Source organism: Trichosurus vulpecula, chromosome X, assembly GCF_011100635.1.
Source record: "Trichosurus vulpecula isolate mTriVul1 chromosome X, mTriVul1.pri, whole genome shotgun sequence".
NCBI lineage: Eukaryota > Metazoa > Chordata > Mammalia > Diprotodontia > Phalangeridae > Trichosurus > Trichosurus vulpecula.
In genome coordinates, this window is record NC_050582.1 from 44,728,086 (window position 1) to 44,749,146 (window position 21,061).

The following is a 21,061-nucleotide window of genomic DNA, read 5'->3' on the forward strand; positions in this document are numbered from 1 at the left end:
TGCGTTTTTTCCTCACAAAGCAGAGAGGGAGTGTTAACAGGTTGGATGATGAGAGTTAGAATCTGGAAACATCTGGACTGGCTAGAATGTTGGGATGAGTTTAATAAAATGAATTACTGTGGAGAGATATCTAACATTTTCACTTGGGTTCAAAAACCAACTTGATAGATAGGAGATGCAAGAGGCACGAGAGCATACATCTGAAGATGATCTGGGTGTTTCAGTAGACTAAAAGTGCCACCAGTATGAATCACCAGTATGATGGGGTAGGTTCCCCATTCTCACCCCCACCCCCACTCCCACCCCCACCCCCACCCCCACCCTCCTGTGATTTGAGACTACATTAAGACAGGCATAGTGTATAAGAATAAGAAGGTAATGGGCATCTATCTGCTGCCCTTTCCATAGTTAAGGGCCTCACATGGCCTTCTTTTTCTAGGCCCTCACCCTTCCCTGTAATGTTACAAACCAAAATATTTTCCTTGGCCACCACTTACCTATATTTGTCATCTTTCCCTATTAGTATGTTTAAGTAATGGGCAGGGACTATTTTCAATTGGCATATAGTAAGAATGTAATAAATGTTACTGATTGATCGACAAAGTCATTTCCATGTATCCCTCTGTTGAATGTCATGCAAATGCTTTCCACTGTTCTTCCCCTTCTTCCCCTGGTTCCTATATTTCCTTACATGGATACGCCTTATCAATAAAGAGTGCCACCCTGCTGAACCACCCTTTTTCCTGTCTTATTTCTTTTGAATGCGGTATACTCGTCCAGGGCCTTATTCTATTTGTGAATTTTGTCTCCCACCAAGCGTCATTCTTGCCAACACATGGCACTGGTTCAGTTTCATGATATTGTTCTCTCTGTCCATTTCCAGTGCCTGGCATATCTTCATTCCTGTTGTTTGGCTGGCAGATCTTACCCATCTTTTAAATCCTACCTTCTCCAGGAGTCCTTCTGTGACACCCACCAGCCCCATATCAATGATGACCTTCTGCCTCCAGTTTCTCATAGCACCCAACTGTCACCTCTCCATTGCCCTTATCCTAGAATGTCAGATGCCACAGTAATGTGTGCTTACAAAACTATCTTAGCTGCTTCCTAGATGGTAAGCTCCATGAGGGGAGAAACAAAAGTTTATCTAACTTTTATTTTTCTTACACTGCCTAGCAATGTAACGTACACACAGTTGATACTTCAGTGTTTATGCACTTGAATTTGATGCTGTTAAACTCTTGGAGGATTTTGTATAATCAGTTCTTTTATTATACCAAATTGTCATTATCGGTAAGCTGTCATTTTTATGGCCAAGAGGAAGAGGACCAGAAGGACAACAGGTGCCATTTTTTTTCCATTTCTAGCTGAGCAAATTATTTTAAGGGGGTGGGGGCGGGGTAAGGGCTTGAGAGTAGAGGCTTGTGACCTAGGAGACTGTAAGAGGCATCTACCTTTGGTTTTCTCAGCTCAAAAGCTGCCTTTGAATCATAGCTCTAGGAGCTGGCAGAACTCCAGGGATCATTTAGTCCATCCTCTCTCATTTTATAGATGAAGAAACTGAGAGGTAAAGTGATTAGCCCAAGAGTATGCGTAGGATCATCTAGAGGTGGAATGGGCCTCAGAAACTATCTCGCCCCACTCTGATGAAGAAACAGGCCTAGACAAGTAAAGTGACTTAGGATCCTAGGGTCTTAGCTCAAGAGCTGGAAGGGGCCTTAGAGGCTATCTGATCCAACCCCCTCATTTTACAGAGGGGGAAACTGAGGCCCAGGAGGAGAAGTGACCTGTCCAAGATCACACAGTAAATATCAAAGGTAAGATCTGAACCTAGGTTCCTTGACTCCAAGTCCCGCATTTCCCAACCTTGAATTTCAGTGACAGCCCGAACTTAATGAGAGTGACTTTTATCTTCTTGGCCATTTTTGTCTCGGCCATTATAACGTAAGATTATAGTTTGTACTTATCAATCGATAAACATTTATCAATTTATACTTTCCCTCTTTGTAGCTGAAAGCCTTAAAGTCCCTGATCTAGCTATGTTCTGTTCTTTATTTGGGATTTAGGCCTGTTGATGTGAAGTAGGAACTTCAGGAAGATACATGTCTATATGCAGAGACCAGGAGAAGAGACAACTTTGTCTGGGTTTTTTTCCTCTGGGCTTTCTATCTTTTGACCTTGCCTAGGGGTCATCCAATAGCCATCACTATGCTAATGCAGTAAATTGACAATTCAGTTCTGAATGTGAAGCACATCTGTCACAAATAGAATTACTTCCTTTGCAGTAGAATAATGCATTATTATAGGTGGAATTAAAAAAAATACTGTATTACAAGTATGTTTCCAGTTCCACATGCAACTAAGAATTGTATGCTGTATATTTACATAGAAGTCCAAGGACAAACTCAGGGTTCCTTTAGAAGAACAGGGCTATTTATAGTTACTTATTTATTCATGGATTCAAAGACTCTCAGGCTAGTTCCTTTTAGGGGAGAGTGTGTGTGTGTGTGTGTGTGTGTGTGTGTGTGTGTGTGTGTCTGTGAGTGTGTATGTTGGGGGAGAAGCCTGATTCTACCTCAAACTGTAGAATGCACCACTCCTCCCTTGTCCCAGAGATTCAGGCCAATAATGAGAGAATGGTGATGTGACCTCAGAGAACAGTCCAGAGAGGTCACAGGGTGCACTAGATTGAGGAGTTGAGGACCTAGCTGTGACTACCAGCTTGTATGACACTTCCCCTTCCTGCACCTCAGTTTCCCCAGCTGCTGGAAAATGAAGATATTGGACTTGATGGGCCCCAAGGCTCCTCCCACCTCAAAATCTCTGGCTTGAAAGTACTGGGAAAAGCGGGGTTCTTAGTGTTTAGAAAGGCAAGGGGATGCCAGTTCCAAAAGCTTTTCTGTGTTCACTGGGGAGGATAACAGCACATTTGATTTGGTTGTTTCCCCAAAGGTTCTGTCCTAATGACCTTAACTAATTAATTGATAATTAACCTTTCATTTTCTTGCTTCTTACCCTTTCCCTCAGTTTTTCGTCAGAATTTCTATAGGGAAGAATGGATGGGGAAGGGGAAGGTCTTTGCTTCTTCTCTCAGGAATGGCTCCTGGAGAAATACCCAGCCTGTTGTGCACCAAAATCCCACCCTGGCCTGCGACATGAGGGTGGAACGGATCCTCAGGGTCACTGAGATGGCCATGGGTTTGTTTTGGGCACATGATTAATTCAGTGTAGGATTTTCATAGTGGAAACTTTGTCAGCAGAGGAGAGAGGGAGTTGTCGTTGCCGAGAGAAGCTTTGCCTTCCTTATCAATCAAAAATGTTGGGAGCTGGGAATTGTTCCCTTAGACCATCTGCTTGGTCCCCCAGGGTTGGGCCTCGCACTCTGCTTTTCCCAGGGCTGTTTAGTTGGCAGCTTCCGCAGCGGCAGGAGCAGCAACATTTGGAGAGCTAGCTTTTCTTGTCTCTTCTGGCCCAGGGATGGCCAACTCACCACCCAGAAGGTATTTATGAAACTCCCCTTGTCAGGTTTCAGTCTTCTTTCAACCTGAGACCTTGAGGCCCTGTGATGTTCTCTTTATCTTCCTGCTTGTTTAGTTACCCCCAAATATGTGGAAGAGCTGTGCCAGTGTGACCTTGGACTGAACGTAAAGGCTGCAATTGGGGTCAGGAAGAACTGTGTCTGATGCCCCCTCCACATAACTTACTTACGTGCTGGGTGGCCCTAGACAAGTCTTGTGACCTCTCTCGGCCTCAGTTCCCTCATTGATAAAATGGGGAGAATAAGATCACCTACCACCTAAAATGGGGAGAACAGGATCACCTACTACCCAGTTGTTGTGAGAATCAGTTGAGACAATACTGTACAATGTGCTTTGTGATCCTTCAGGCCCTTATATGATCTGTCCCAAAAGTTGCAGTACAGTTTAAAGCTTTAATCACTTGAAACTACACTGTCTTTTGGAACACCCTGTATAGATGTTAGCTATTTTTGTTACAGTTATTGCTCTCTCTGGGCCTCAGGGCCTCATAAGAACTTGCAATTGCAAAGTTTACAAATCCCTTTTCCTCACTACAACCTTGAGTTCTCACAACTTTTTGCACAATTGTTTCCCATGACTCTCCTTCCTCCCCCTCCTCACCGCCCCCCATGCCCCTGGGGAGTTCTTGTACTCATCCTTTAAATCTCAGCTCAAATGTGTCTCCCTTCTGTGATCTCCTCCCCTCACTTCCTCAGACCTGTGCCCTCCCATACGAGAGGTGGTACAAGTGATTATGGTGTGCAGATGGGGAAACTGAGACTCAGAGAAGGAAAGTGATCTGTAAGGGTGAGAGCCAGGATTGAGACTTGATGCCCCATGCTGTACTCTTTCTGAGATAGTCTACCACCTCTCAATGTCAGTGTCACAATCGGTGATGGTAGAGTAGTGGTTCCCAAAGTGTGGTCTGGGTACCCCCAGGAGTCCCTGAGACCCTTTTAGTGGGTCCAGGAGTTCAAAACTGTTTTCATAATAGCACTAAGACATTTTAATTTATGATATGATAAATATCTATCAATCTATCTCCCACATAAACAAAAGTTCTTTGGGGGTGCTTAACAAAATTTCAGAATATAAAGGGGTCCAAAAATTTTGACAAGTGCTATTCAGAGGTTTCTCCCTATTTTGATACTCTAGGACTTTGTTCTCTTTAGTTTTCTTTTGTTGCATATCCTCTGGAACTGTTTATTAAATCAGGGCCCCCAAGGAATTAGATTGACTGAATGAAAATGCTTAGTCAGCTAATAAATGGTACTTGACTGATTGGCTGATTGGCTTCCTCTTTGGACACTGAGTTTGGGGTTCTTTGTAGCCAGGTTTCTCAACCTTCAACCAGTTTTCCCCGATTTACCCAAATAGCATGGCATGAGTGGTGGGATGGGACCATTGAGGGACCCCTGAGATCATCCAGCCCAACACCTTCATTTAAAAATGGGGAAACTGAGGCCCAGAAAAGGGAAGTGACAGGTTTAATTGCTCACAGTGAGTTAGTGGCAGAGCAGCTCTTCTGACTCCTTGCCCAGTGTTGTTTGCACAGTCCAGTGATAGAAGTTTCCATCATTAGGAGTAGAGCCTCAGGCATGTGGTCCTGAGTCTGCCAATGGGAGGGAACCTATTATTTGAATTTTATAGACCAAAGTGTGTAGGTCTATGTGGCTGGAGGTATTAGAGTGACCTTGTAGTCTGTTCCACAGAGTCAACAACACGATGAACCTACTATGTGTAAGGTACTGGGGATGTAATGATGAAAAATAGAGAGTCCTTGCCCTCAGGGAGCTTATAGTGGAATAGGTGGGGTATGGAATATTGATAGAGACATATGATACAAGGTAGAATGTGATCATTGCAAAGGAGAGTGCCAGGCCAAAAGAAGAGAAGGAAGGGAGAGCAGAGGCAGCAGGGGCTGATAGGGAAGAGAGTCCAGAGAGACTTGGCTTTGGCAAGACTGGGCCTGGCTTTTTAGTAAATACCTCTGTGTGTCAGATATCATGCTAAGAGATGGGCATCTAAAGGACCAAATGTAAGTAAGTTACTATTCTAGTGTGGGGAGGGGGCAGAAATAACATGGACACAGATAAAGAAGTGCACAATATATAAGAAATCATTTCAAGGAGAGGTACCAGCGACCGTAGGGTTGAGGCCTCATGTAGAAGATCTGAGCCTTGAAGGACATGGGATTCTAAGCAGCAGAGGTGAGGAGGGAAGGCATTCCAGGCAGGGGGCACAGCCAGTGCAAAGGTACGGGGACTGGGAGACAGCATGTCACAGACTAGGAATAGCAGATATGCCAATTTGATTGAAATGTGGGGTATGTAAAGAAGAAAAACCTGAAAAGGTAAGCAGGAGCCAGATTTTAAAGGGCTTTAAATGTCAAGGGGCAGCTAGGTAGCACTGCAGTGGATAGAGTGCCAGGACTGGAATCAGGAGGACCTGAGTTCAAATCTAACTTCAGACACTTACTAGCTGTGTGACCCTGAGCAAGTCACTTCACCCTGTTTGCCTCAGTTTCCTCATCTGTAACATGAGCTAGAGAAGGAAATGGCAAACCATTCCAGTATGCCTGCCAAGAAAACCCCAAATGGGGTCATGAAACATGACTGAATAACACAACAATAAACTGTCAAACACAAGGGGTTTGTATCTTGTCTTAGAAGTAGCAGGGAGCCAATGGAACTTTATTGTGCAAGGGAATGATGTGGTCAGATGTGTGCTTAAAAATGTCAGTTTGGTGGGTATGTAAAGGATGAATTCATGAGACAAGACACTGGATGCAGGGAGAAAAATTAGGAGGCTACTGAAGTAATTCAGGTAAGTGGTGATGAGGGCCTGAACTGTGGTGGGCCTATGAGTAGAGAGAAAGGGATGGATGGTGGAGATATTGCAGAGCAAAATGTACAAGACTTGGCAGCTGATTGGGTATGAGTAGGGGTGGGGTGAAGGAAAGAGAACAGTTGAGATTGATTCTTAGGTCTGACCTGGATGATCAGAAGGGTGGTAGTGCCCTTGCCAGAAAGAGGTAAGTTTGGAGGGGATGGGGGGTAGGTTTTGAAGGAAAGCTGAGTTCTGTTTGGAATGTGTCGTATATATCCAGCAGATCGTTGGTGATGCAGGACTGGGGGCCCAGAGGGAGGCTAGGGTTGATTATATAGATCTGAGAATCATCTACATGGAAATAAAGATTGAAACTGTAGGAGCTGATGAGAGAGAGTACGTAGAGACAAGAGGGGCCAGGACAGAGATTTAAGAAACACTCATGGTGATGGGGTGGAACATGAATGGCGATCTAGCACAAGAGACCAAGGAGTAGCCATGAAGGTAGGAAGAAGACCAAGAGAGAGCAATGTCTTAAAAAACAAGAAAGAAACTGTCCAGAAGGAGGGAGCGCTCACTGGTCTCAAGTATTGCAGGAAGGTCAAGAAAAAAGAGGACTGAGAAAACGCCATTCCATTGGGCGATTAAGAGATCACTGAGGCTTTGGAGGGAGCAGTTTGGTTAAAGTCGGAAGCCAGATCCCAAGGGCTGGGAAGCGAAGGAGAGCACTGGCAGTGGAAGCGACTGACAGAGAAAGCTTTTTTTCTCTCTGATCACAGGCTTATAGCCTAGATCTCGAGCTGGAAGCCATCATAGAGATCATATTGGCCGTCCTCTTCACTTTACGAAGGAGGAGGCAGTTTCAGGAGCATTAAGTGAGTTACAGAGGTGGGATCTGAATCTAGATCCTCTGACTCCAGAGCCAGTATTCTCTCCTCTATGGTTTTTGGTTGTGGAAGGGAATAGAAACATAAAATAATAATAATAATAATAATAATAATAGTTAAAATTTATATAGCGCTTACTATGTGCCAGGTACTGTGTTAAGTGCTTTATAATTATCATCTCACTTGTTCCTCACAGCAACCTTGGAAGGTAGGTACTTCTGTTATCCCCATTTTACAGATGAGGAAACTGAGGCAAAGATTGAATAAATGACTTGCCCAGGGTCACACAGCTAGTGAGTGTCTGAGGCCAGGTTTGAACTTAGGCTTTCCTGACTCTAGGCCCAGCACTCTATCCACCAAGCCACCTTTGTTGTTGTTTAGTCTTTTTTCACTCATGTCCGATTCTCTGTGACCCCATTTGAGGTTTTCCTGGTAAAGATACTGGAGTGGTTTCCCATTTCCTTCTCTAACTCATTTGACAGATGAAGAAACTGAGGCAAAGGGTCATCTAGGGTCATACAGCTAATAAGTGTCTAGGGCCAGATTTGGACTCAGGAAGATGAGTCTTCCTGACTCCAGGCCTGGCACTCTGTCCACTGTGCCACCTAGCTGCCTAGAATGATAAGTTGAGGCAGTGATAGGCTTTAGTGAAGGTTTTGGATGCACAGAAAGTACCTTGGCTGTAACCATGGGGAATTCGGCAAACATTAAGATCTAACTGTGTAGTGATGCTTAATCAATATTTGTTGAATGAAGGGTACAGAGCAGTGTAGAGGAGGCAGACACCTGCTGGAAATAAGATATCATTCACACCCTCCAGGATCTTCTTGTCTAGTAAGGAGATATACATTACCTCCTTTGAAGGGGCAGGAAGGGAAGGAGACTCGGAAGACATTCTCACAGATGTAGAAAGAGAGGCAAGTGAAATATTTTTCATGCAAACACAATCATCTTAGCTTTGGATCTCCTGCTAATTAAAAAATTGGACTGGGAGCAATTGGGCCTTTCCCAGATTGGCCATGGCCTCAGCCTGATATTGATCAGTGGGGCAGTATGGTTTAAAGTCCCTCCTTTCTGTAGCTTCCCTTTAAATAGGCTTCAGATGTCTATGTGCTAGGCCCCCAGATGCCTCAGGCAGTTTTCAGTGAGCATGGTGGGTACACTTTAGCCTAGCCTGTCTAGGGAGGAGTAGGGAACCAAGGCTAACTCTAGCCCTTGATTGATTGAGGAGGCGGCTTTGGAATACCCAGTTTAGCAATTCTAAGGGCTTTGTGTCTGGACGTGTGAACCTTAGTTAAGCTTTGTCCTAGGTTTTTCGAAGCAGCTGGGGCTTTGGGTCTAGGAAGACATTAATTTGTGTCTCCAGGGGCTGTACATAAATCGTGATGCTGAGAAAAGGATTTTTCTTTTTCCATTCAAAGCCCAGCAGGAAGGGGAGGGCAGGCAGAGAGCAGGTCTGTTTCTTTGTGTGCCTCCCAGCTCCCCATTACAGTTTAATTGACAAGAAGGAGAGCATTGTGTGGCCTATTACTGAATTCGAGATGCGCCATTTGTTTGCATGGCATGTTCTTGCAATCAGTGCCTTACTTCTTGAAGAAGCTTCTCATTTCCATGCCAGGTTGATGCAAATGTCACATTTACAGTTGATACCAACCTGAAGCTTAACAATTTTAAAATAATTTAGAGTTGCTTTCTCTTTTTCTTACCCATTTACACCTTATCATCCCTTAAGTCACATTTGGGGCCAGCAGGAGAGTTGGCTCAACATGTCAGACATTTACTTTGTGCATAGGACAGTGCTGGGGGAGATAACAGAGTTTAAGTAAAACATAATTCCTGCTCTCAAGGAGCCAACGGTATAGTATTAGTTGGATAACAGTCTAGTTATGTAGTTTTCTAGAAATAACACTGTTTCTCTGCAACTTTGGCCATGGAAGGAATTCTTAGTATCATGATAGGATGGAATAAGTAGTGAAGTAGATGGAAAAAGGCCAGGTCCTATCCCTTCCTCTTATTAGCTGTGTGACCTTGGGAAAGTCCCTTCCCTACTCTGCTCCCTAGTTTCCTCCTCTGTAAGATGGGGGAGGGCGTTGAACCAAATGACTTCTAAGGTCCATTAACATTCTGCGAAAGCTGGCATACTATATTCAGAAGTCAGCTCCATGATCCTTTATTAGGTACGTCCTTTTGTTAAAGAACTATTCAATTTCTACTTTATGTGCTAGGCATTGGAGGGGGGATAGAAAGATGAATGGGTTAACTCCCTCAAGGAGCTGGCAGTCTCTGAGGCTAGGGAAGCTACCAGAAAGAGCAAAAGTAGAACCAAGTGTTCTGGTCCAGTCAGAATCCTCGAATAACCATGTCAGATCTAGAAGGGATCCTTATGACCATTGAATCCAGTCACCTCATTTTGTAGAGAAGGGAGGTGGTTGAATTAACAACGGCAAGTGAACCAGGATTGTAGTGAGCCAAGAGAGTCCTGTTCATAAGAGATTTAGAGCTGGAAGGAACCTTTAGACTCCTCATTTTACAGATGAGCAAAGTGAGCCCCAGAGAGGGGGAGTGACTGTTCTCCTCGCCCTTTCCCCGTGTCTTTTTGGTTGAGGAAGTTCTCTTACAGGCACGCCATGGGCCAGTGCATCTGTGGATGTCCCCTCCCATAATGTAAATCATAGCCCAGCCACACACACCAGATGTGGTGTGGCTCCTGTCGATATCCTCCCCTTAGTTCTCTATGGGTGAGGAGGTGGTAATGGGAGGGAGGAAGAGACAGAGAGAGGGAAGGAGGGAGGGAAGGAGAGTTCTGCCCATGTGCTGCTGGGGGAGGGGGAGGAGAAGACTTCCCTACGTTCTGTTGACATTTCTTGGACCAATACAACAAACATGGGCTGTCCATTGATTGCCCCTTACTCTCACTACATGACTGCCCCATCATTTTTTCTGGTCGTACATTTCTCTGATGACAGGCTTTACAATGCTTCTCCTGTGTAATGGAACGTGTTGCAGCCTGCTCACGCCTATCACATAAAATCTAACCAAAGGGCACAGCAATGTAGGAAAAGAGGATTTCTTTCAATTCATCGTCTCTCTGACTACCTTTCACTTGGATGGGTGGATCTTCCGAAGGCTTTCGGGTTCTGGCAAGTTGGCTCCATGTCAAACAGTGCAGTAGCTGGCTTCCAAAAGAAAAGGTTTGGGTGCATGTTTGTTTTTTTAAATAGATGTGTGTATGAGGGGATGGGGTGATATATATCCTTAATCTCCAAAAATGGTGTTATATAGAGGAACTACTCTATTCTGTCACAAACCATCCTGTGATGCCATTGCCAAGAAGATGTAGTAGGGCACATAGTGTGCTGTTGTTTCTGTTAGAAGTTATACATCAATTGAAAGACTCAACTGAAATGGAACTTGCCCCAGGAAGCCTTCCTTGACTTTCTTTGGTTTGCTCTTTCCCCCTCTCCCATTGGAAAGCTCCTTGCTTCCTAGAACCTCTCCTAATCAGTTCAGTAACTGTGAGCAAGTGATTTTTTTTTCTCTTTGAGCCTCAACTTCCACATCTGTAGAATGGAGACAATGCATGCACTCTTTATTTCTCGGGATTATTGTGAGCAAAGTGATGTAGAAGTGAGATCTGTTGCTGCTGTTACTATGACCACCTCCTCTGTGCTTCTCATGGTCTCTTTTGAGATATGCTCCTTTTCCTCTTCTCCCCGTAACTTGATTGTAGACTCCTTGAAAGTAAGAGATAATTTCTTTGAATTTCCCCTCAGTACCTCGCTTAGTGTTCTACACACAGTAGGTTCTTTTTTTTCTTTACAAATCTCCTTAATGTCTGAATTTTTAAAAATTTCATTTTTATTTTCAGTTCTAAATTTTCTCCCTCACTCTACTCCTACCCCACCCATTGAGAAGGCATTATACATTGATACCTATTGTATGTATGAAGTCATGCAAAACATATTTTTACATTAGCCATGTTCCTGGGGGCAAAAGCTAGAAAAATAAAAGAAGGGAAAAATATGCATCAGTCTGCATCTGAGTCTCTGTCTGGAGGTGGATAACATTTTATATCATGAGTTCTTTGGTTTTGTGGTGGATCATTGTATTGATTAGAGTTACTAAGCCTTTGGCAGTTGATTACCTTTACAATACTGTTGCTATTGGGTACATTGTTCTCCTGGTTCTTCTCACTTCACTCTGTATCAGTTCATTTAAGTTTTCCCAGGTTTTTCTGAAATCATCCCCTTTATCATTTCTTACAGCACAATAGTATTCCATCACATTCATATACCATAACTTGTTCAGTCATTCCCCAATTGATAGGCATTCCCTCAGTTTCCAATTTTTTGCAACCACAAAAGATGCTACTATAAGTATTTTTGTATATATGGGTCCTTTTCCTTTCATCCCCTTGGGGTATAGACCTAGTAGCAGCATTATTGGATCAAAGCATATGCAAGTTTTACAGTCCTTTGGGCTTAGTGGTAAATCATTCTCCAGAATTGTTGGACTAATTCACAGACATAGTAAGTTCTCAAAATTTTTGTTTTATTTGAAGAGATTATCTGGCCACAATCCTGGAGAATACTTCAGTATTTATCCTGACTACTCTTATTTCCCTAAAAATGAAAGGCAAGTGGGAGAGTCTTTAATGTACATGCCATTGATGGCAGTGGTGAATTATATATTCTTTGGAGACCGTTATAGAGTACCTCTCCCTTTTTCTTTGGGGTTCTTATATATTGACTACAAATCCCTGTAGAGACCATCAGTATTGCTAATTTTTATGTGGCTCATTTTTTCTGATCTGCTGCAGTGGAAGGAGTTTCCTCACTAGGAGTGTCCTAAAGCAACAAAATCAGAAGTCCAATCCCAAAAGAACAAGAACGTTGGGGGAGGGGGTTAGTGGTGAAGCTCTGGACTTAGAGGCAAAGGACCTGAGTTCAAGTCTGGTTCTACCATTTACCAGCTATATGACCTTAGGAAAGTCACCCTTTCTGAGCCTCAGTTTCCATATTTGTAAAATGAGGATATTATTTGCTCTGCTTGCCTAATAGGGTTGTTGTGAGGAAAGTATTCTGCCTATCTTACCATGTCAAAGAAAAGTAAAGTAGTACTAGTATTGTTTTGAGTCAGTAAGCTCCCCCAACCCCATCCCCCCTTCTTTTTAGGGGATCAATCTGCACTCTACTCTGAAGTTTTCTTTGCTTCTCTGGAGGCTTTTCCTCCAGGGCACATGGCTCTGGAGCTCAGGCTTATGGGGCCCAGCCTCCAGTTTTACTTGTTGACACTAGCTACTGTTTGAACTTGAGCAAGGTCCTTAACCCCACAAGATAGAGACTCTATACTTTGCAAATGAATAAACTGAGACTCGACAGAGGAAGCCACTTGCTTCCGGTTACATGGTTAGCGTCTGGGTCAGGTGTCTTACCTCCAAGTCTTGTGCTTTTCGCAGGGTGGGGGGCCACCCCCCTCCAGGTGGGAGCCTCCTATTCTAGTAGCTGTTGTATATCTTCTTCCTGGAGTGCTCTTTGGGATTTGAACACCAATGAGAGCTCCATAAATGATGGTGCCATTTGTATATCCTACTGGGATTTAAGGTATACAAAGCTCTGGCCTTACCCGATGACCCCAGGATGTAAGATGTTCAAGTATTATTACCCCCATTTTTATAGGCAACAAAATTGAGGTCCTGAGAGCCAGGACTGGAAGCGACATCATCAGAGCTCATATAGAGTCAAGTATTAGTCTCTGTTAATGTCTGCAGGTATAAGAGTTTACTTTTTCCCATAAAGCTGTTTAAATTGAAAACAAAATGCATTTCTATTTTTAAAGTTCTGTGAAAAAAAAAAAAATAAAAAAATAAAAAATAAAAAAAAAAAAATAAAAAAAAAAAAAAAAAAAGTTCTGTGAAATGCTCTGGGGTTCCAGTAAGAGTACTGTGGAAATCCACAGATGGCTTTTGTAATTGGCCAATATTGAAGAACACAAAGGTGCCCGAATTAATGGAAGAATGACATCACCACAGGATTGGAAAGGGGAGAAACATATGGTGGGTTAATGCAAGCGCTTAATAAGATAAAATGAAAGTCAGAATCTTAAAGTGGGGATGAATTCATTTGGACTGAAATCTCCTGAAATTAGCCAACGGAACATTAGTGCCTAATCAGTTCTTGCTAATGGATTTTATAGAGTCATGGATTATTAGGTCTGGACAGAACCTTAGAGACCATCTAAGACAGTCCTCTTTTTCTATTGAGGAAGAAACTGAGGCACAGAGAAGGGATGGGGTTTACTCAAGGTCACGCAAGGAGCTACTCGCAGAGACAGGATTTGAACCTTGGTCTCTTGACTCCTAAGCCCCTGCTCTTTCCATAGTCCCACTGGTAGAGTCCTTCCCAGGCCTGTTCTCAGCACAGATAACTCAAATGGTTCCTCCTCAGTTGCACTTTCATTTGCCCTCTCTCCCTCTGATTGGGGCTCAAGAGGCCGAAGCTGGAGGTCACGGGCTGTCCAAGCTCTCGTGTCTCCAGGGACAGACCCAATGATGATGAAGCACTCCCCTGTACCATGAGCTGTGGATTTGATGACACTAGCTTCAGGGCCTTGTGGTTTTCAAGGCTCCTTCCTGTGAATGCACTTTCATCCCATTTAGGCGTCATAGCTACCCGGCGAGATAGACAGGAGAAAGAATTATCCCCATTTTATAAGTGAAGCAAAGGGGGCTCAGGGAAAGATAGGCCCCTGGCCAGGATCCCATTGCTGAGAGGTGGCAGAGCTGGGCCGGGATGTGTCAGTGGACCAAAGAGAAAGCCAATATAGTAACTTCTCATCGACCTTAGAGGCCAAAAGACCAAAGCCTCCCATCCTAGTTACCTTTAATCTGAATGAACAATCTGCCTCCTGAGAAATGGACTCAGCAGGGAAAGCCACAGAATACTTTGTAGGGAGGCAGGGGGTTCCCATTCTAGCCTTGCCCCTACCTCTAAAGTTGCTCTGTTACTTGAAAGCAAGTCATTTAACCTCACTAGACTCAGTTTACCCAGCTGTTAAATGTTTCCAAAAATGATTTTTACTCTTTGAAACCCACATGGTTCCATTAAATCAATAATTCTTAGGGATAAGAATGGGACATATGGTTTTCTTGATGCAGGCAAGTCCCAGATGAGGGAATTCCCTCTAATGATGCAGGTTGGCAACTTTTCTGCCAGTCTAGAGAGTTGCCTAGAGCAGTGGGGTCAAACTCAAATAGAATTGGGGTCTACTAATTATACAGAAGGATCCCTGAAGGCCACACATTGACTTAGTATTAAACTGTGATGTTATCTGTATTGTGTGGTATTTTTGTTTATTTTGTTAAATATTTCACGGTTACATTTTAATGTGGTTTTGGAGATACTAGGGAGTGTTGTGGACTACATACAGCATGCCGCTTCTGGCCTAAAGCACTTCCTTATACTCACAGAGCCCAGTAAAGGTGATGCCTGTTGGAAGTGTGCAGCTGCGTTTCTGCCCCTAGACTCCATTTTGAGGTAGATGCTTTGGGAAGAAAACTTGATAAACAGGCAGCATCTTCTTGTTGGGACATTGAACCTCCTCGTTTCTCCCACTGCCTCCCCCCCTCCCCCGATCCGTGACTGAAGGTAAGCCATATGCTTGGAGGATTTGTTTTAAACAACCATTTGTGATTTCATAAAAGACAGTAAGAATTGGATAATTTTAAAATCAATCCAGTTTCCCTATTCCATTTTAAAGTATTTCAGCTCACCCCGTTCTGCTTTGCTGAGAAAGTTGTATCAAGTAAGAGAAGTTTAGAACATACTAACGGTAGATGATTGGAAGGCTGACCTTCAACAAACAAAATTGCCTTCAACAGCACCTAGGCCCCAGAGCAGCTCAGAGAGAATTTAGGCTCATACCTCAGGCCTTGAAGTGCCCGTTATCATACGTTCAGAAGACATGGAAAAATTGATCAAAAAGATTTCTCTATTAAAAAAGAGACTAAATAGTTCATTCACTATTTTCTTTCTCCAGGCCTTAGCTGGGCAGCATGGAGCAGTGGAAAGGGTACTAGGGTTTGAGTCCCAGGACCCAGGTTCAAGTCCTAACAGTGCCCCTATTAGCCCTCAGACCAGCCTTACATGCTCCTGAGCAAGATAAGGCACTAGGCCGGGTGGCTTTCGGGCCTTAGCAGCTCAGGAGCCGGGACACAGAATGTTCACCTCTTCTTGGGGCACTCCTGCTTTCTCATCGGTAAAATGGGGACAATAATCCACTGACCACCTTAGGTTGTAAATTGTAAAGCACCACAGACTTTGGAATTGCTGCTTATTCCTGCTCCCCTAAAAGGAGGGGGATGGAGAGGTGAAAACAGGGAAGAATTGCAAGAATACTCACATCATCTTTTTCTTTGGCATGTTAAGATAGACCATGATTTCCTTATAAAAACTCTGTGAAGTAAATAGTGCAAATAATATCTCCAACCAATCAGTAAACATTTATTAAGTGCCTCCTGTGTACCAGGCACCCTGTTAAGTGCTGTGGACTACAAAGAAAGGCAAAATACGGCCCCAGCTCTCAAGGAACTTAATGAGGGAGACAGTACACAACAAATATGTTACAAACAAGCTATGTATTGGGATAAATAGGAAATCATTGACAGAGAAGGCAGTAGAATTAAGAGAAGTTGGGAAAGGGGCAGTTAGGTGGGGCAGTGAGGAGAGCACCAGCCCTGGAGTCAGGAGGACCTAAGTTCAAATCCAACTTCAGACACTTGACACACTTACTAGCTGTGTGACCTTGGGCAAGTCACTTAGCCCCAATTGCCCTGCCTTCCCTCCTCCCCCACAAAAAAAGAGGAGTTGGGAAAGGCTTCCTGTAGAAGATGGGATTTTAGCTGGGATTTGCCCAGCTAAATCTCCATTTTAGAAATGTGAAAATTGAGGCTTAGAAAGGATGGCTTTCCTAAGGTCTTACAGCTGGTAAATGGTAGAGCTAGATGTGAACTCGGGTCCTCTGCCTCTAAGTCCTGGGCAGTCACACCACCTCCCCCCCACCCTGCCCCGACTCCAGTCCCCATTAGCCCCCATGCTCTTGTTCCTTCCAGACCAGACTTGTGATTTCATTGCTTTTGGGTACTTCTAGTGAGGAAACTCCCTCTACCACAGCAGATCAGTACCTGCTGTACAACTTCCTAGTCTTAGACTGTGGCCTGGGGTCACTTAGAGGTGAAGTGAGTGGACTCACAGGCAGTATGTGTGTGTGTGTGTGTGTGTGCGCGCGCGCGCGCGTGTGCGTGCGTGCACACCTGTGAGCGTGCATGTGTATATGTATATGCACATATATGTGTGTATAGGGTGCCAGCTCTCCATCTGCTATACCATGTGTCCTCTTGTTGCCATCACTGTCATGATGATGATAATGACAAGATACTTGAGGTACATGCTACTGTTCCAATGATGCCATAGCTTGTGAGCCATGGAACACTTCAGTCTTCTGGTCTCCCTACCTTAGCCAGGTTGGAGGCACAGTGGCCTCTCACAGGCCCAATTTCACTGCGTAAGCTGCTTCTTTCTGCTGACCTGGGTCTTAGCTCCACCTTAGGCAGCCCGGTGGCCCCTGCTGGTGAGGGTTCACTTGATCAGTGCCAGATTTAGTGTGGACACCCAGTGTTAGGCCTGCAGCAGCTCAGTACTCTGGAGCTCAAGTGATCCACCAGCCTCACATCTCCAGGAGCAGGGATTCCTGGTGTGAGCCCTCATACCTGGAAAGGCTTCTGAAGAACTGAGCGATGGAGAAACACATGGAGGGAGACCCAGAGGACAGTGAGGAGGTGCATGGCAGCTATGAGTAAGCACCATCCCATTACAAACAAGCAGTTATGCAGGAGAAATGGTGTGGAGAAAATCCTGAAAGAAATGAGCATGGGCTTGACGTGTGTTGAGAGCTGATGAACAGCTCCTGTTTTCATTGATAGCCTAGAGATGGCATCTCAGGAGACAGGGCCCTGAAATTGGGGTCTGGAAGATCTGAGTTCACATCCCATGGCAGACACTTACTAGCCAGCCTTTAAGCTCTCTCTAGGCTTGATTTCTTCCTCTGTAAAATGAAGGGGTTTGACTCCTTGGCCTGTAAAGACACGTCTAGCCCTAGATCTTGGATCCTGTGACCCTATGTCAAAAGAATTTGAGGAAGGTTCCTACCACATGGAGCAGATCTCTGGCTGAGATATGGAAAGGGTGGGTAGGGTCATTGAAGGGAGTGAGTACTGATGTCACTGAGTCCGAGATGGGTTGGAGTGTCAGCTTACTGCTGTCTGCTGGGGAGGTAGGAAGATGCCATCTGCTTCTTCCCCTGCTCAGTGGCTCCTGAAGCCTTGCTGTGGATGTGGCTCACTGCCTGCCTATGGCAGGTGAGGAGCTAGTCAGTGGGGCAGAACAAATCTTGGGGAAACCCCAACATGAAAACCTGCAACTTCTCTCCCACCTGCTCCTCATGCTGGCGCAGCCCCCAGTTGAAAGCCAGTTGAGCCGTTTGGATGTGATCTCTTGTTCAGGGAAATCAATGATTGCTCTGGCCTGGTGCTCTCCCCAAAGGAGCCCAAATCGAAGGCTGCCTTCTCCAGATTGTTTTAGTCTGGTCTGGTCTGCCTTGCCGAAATTACATGAGGTCTTTATAAAACTCCTGGACCAATGACACCACTGGCCTTCAGGCCTGGGAGGGTGGGGTTCATGTAGCACCCCATCCATGCCGCACTGACAGGATGGCCAAGGCACCATCCTTGGGAGAGAGGGTAAAAAGTATTGTCCCCATTTGACAGAAGAGGAAACTGAAACTCAGAGACTATTCAACATAACCAACATTGATTCTTTGGAAAGGTTTGGGGATACAATGGAAATGTCACAGTCTTTGCTCTCAAGGAGCTTAGAATCAGGTTAGGATAATGGAAAGAACCCTAGATTTGGATACAGAGAACCTAGCCAAAGAACTCTGCTTCCGTTTTACGTCCTATCTTTTAGCATGTGTACATAGTCCCTTAAATGTACCTAATAATGTAATAATGACAGCAGCTTCCATTTCACTAGGGCGGTACAGTCTCATGGCTGCCCTGTGAGGAAGTCACATGGATATGATTATTCCCATTTGACAGCTGAGGAAACTGAGGCTCAAAGAAATAACTTGCACAGGGTAACACAGCTAGAAAGTGACAGGGCCAAGATGTGAAGCTAGGCCCTATAGCTTCCAAGTACTAAAAGCACAGCTGGTACTTTTCCCAATATTCTCACCTGATTAGGTGACTGCTGGGGAAATTAAACAAGGAGTTATGTCATTTTAAGTGACTCATTGTTACCCCTATTTTACAAGAGACAAAACTGAGGTTCAGAGGGGTGACCTGATCTACTCATTGTTATCCAACTCAAAAGGGGTGGAACCAGCCCAGTACTCGGGGTCTCCTGGTTCTAGATCCTGAGGCTTCTCCCATTACCCTCTCCTACCATGGGGAGGATCTGATTCACTGGAGGCCTAACCTGTGCCTAAAATAGTTAAAGGATCCTGTCCCCCACCCAAGATCTCCCTAGAATGCCATTCCTCCTTACCACCCCTTTTTAGAATCCCTGGCTCCCTTCAAGGTTTAGCTTACTCCATCAACAAGTTGTTCTTGATTTTTTACAATGTGCCAGGCACTGTGTTAAGTTCTAGAGGCACAAAGAAAAAAAGGCTTGCAGCCTGATGGTGGAGACCGTCCACATGAACAGCCACAGGCCAGATACATCCAGGAGAACTGGAGGGTAGTTCTTGAGTAAAAGGCTCTAGTAGCTAGGGAGAACAGGAAGAGCCTCCTCCAGATGGTGAGTTTGGAGCTGAGTCTTTATGGAAGCCAGGTATTCGAAGAGGGGGAAGGGGCCTCTCCTGATTCCCCAAGTTGTTAGTAGCATCCCGCCCCCAGCCCCATCATTGTTCACTTACTCTTGCATTCTAGCTCCTCCTCCTATTTCTCAAGGGCAAGGGCTGGTTCATGGTGCTATTTGTACCCACAGTGCCCAAGAGAGTTCCTAGCACACGTAGGTGTTCCATAAATCTTTGGGATGGACCATCGTGCATTTCAGCTGGATTGTACTAACCCCATCAGCTGGTCAGACATGGCTTAATCTGCCCTCCATGGAATTGGGCATCAATTCAGTTAACATGGATTAAGTACCTAGTACAATTCCCTCAATAAGTACATTGGAAGAATTCATTTTGAGAGGTTTCTAGTATGTTTTACTATACTCTTGTGAATCTGACCCATTATTAGGGTTTTTCAAAGTGACGGAACTTGTACATCTCCCCCTTCTTGGGATAGGATTTATACTCAGGAGTACGTCGATTGCTATAAAATAATTGAGTTTTCAGAAAAGTTAGTATACATGTTTAGTTGTTTTTTTAATACTGCCCCCTCCCCCAACACACTCTTTATTTTTTGCTTATTGTCTCTCCCTGTTACACCCAGGCTGGAAATGCAGCAGCCTCCCACAGGCCCAATCCCATTGTTTGGAGTTTTGACTTGCTCCTTTTCTAACCTGGGATGGTTCACTTCTCTTTAGGTGTCCTGGAGACCCCACCCTCATCCTGCGGGCTCTCCATTTTGGTCTAACCTGGGATGGTTTACTTCTCTTTAGGCATCCTGGAGACCCCCCAGTCTCATCCTGGCCGGGGGGTCTCCAGGATGCCTAAAGAGAAAAGAACCATCCCAGGTTAGAAAAAGCAAGTCAAAGCTCCAAACCATGAGACTTTGTGAGGATACCCTTTTGGCTCAGTCCGTGCAGCTCAGAGGTCCTGACCTCAATCAGCCTCCCAGGTAGCAGAGATTACAGGCCTGTGGCCACAATTCCCGAGCATGCCCACCTATCTATGAAATAGTGTGGTACAATGGAAAGGCTGTGGGGTCCAAGGCCCTGCCTTTAGATTTCCCTCTAACTCTTACTATCTATGACCTTGAATAAGTTACTTACCTCTCTGAGTTTCCAGGTTCTTTTTTTATTTGTAAAATGAGGGGGGTTGGATTAGGTGCCTTTGAGGTTCCTTCCAGCTTTAGATCTGTGTTCCTAATTAAATAAATCAAGTAACCTGAGCATCAGAAGCCAGACTATGAGAGAAGATTATTCATGCTTGAGAGAGATTTAAGAAATCTTGCCTAGCCTTGGTGGGCCCCGTGCAGCCTGATAATGTCAGGGCCAGGTTCCATTGTGCTTGTGTAACCAAGTTGGGAGTGGGAGGTCAGGGGTCAGATTGGTCATTTTCTGTCGCTTCTTGGCACTCAGGTGTTAATTGGGCCATGGTGAGGTATGGTGAGGGAGAAAACTTGGTTTGTTTTCTAGACTGTCATTGTCTTATTGAATACCACAGCTGATAGTACTGCCCCTTCATTTTAGAGAGGAGGAATTTGAAACCTAGAGGAAGGAAAGAACTTGCCCAAGGTCACACAACAAGTTGGTGGCACAGCCAGGCCTGGAGCCCAGCTTTCCTGACTCCTGACTTGTGCCTCTCTGCCCAGTGAAAACCACAGAATCCTGGAACGTTGCCTTGGGCCACATGGCCCAATCCCCCAGAAGTGGAAGCTCCTCTGCTTCTAATTGAAAATACATTGGGAGGAACCATGCTCTTCCCCCTCCCCTGTGCGAATTTTCCTACTAGAAATCATTTTCCTTTTCTTTTCAGTCCGTTGACAGACTTGTTGGGATGCTGCCCTATCCTCCTCACCCCCCTAAGTTACCAGGTCAGTTTTCTTTCGAAGTTCATTGTAGCCTGATTCGCTTGTGCTCAATATCATGTCTATTACCACAA

General features: G+C 44.7%; 1 protein-coding gene across 5 annotated transcripts in view; it reads left to right on the forward strand.

Moving 5' to 3' along the window:
* Positions 1 to 21,061, forward strand: part of ENOX2 (ecto-NOX disulfide-thiol exchanger 2) — a 287,911-nt gene that overhangs the window by 72,455 nt on the left and 194,395 nt on the right. The window contains exon 2 of one of the 5 annotated variants that reach the window (XM_036740043.1): positions 20,936 to 20,993. The exons of the other annotated variants lie outside the window; for them this stretch is intronic. Within the exon in view, the coding sequence (XP_036595938.1) occupies positions 20,957 to 20,993 (37 nt within the window). The 5' untranslated portion in view covers positions 20,936 to 20,956. The remainder of the gene's footprint in view (positions 1 to 20,935; positions 20,994 to 21,061) is intronic. 5 annotated transcript variants of the gene reach the window in all.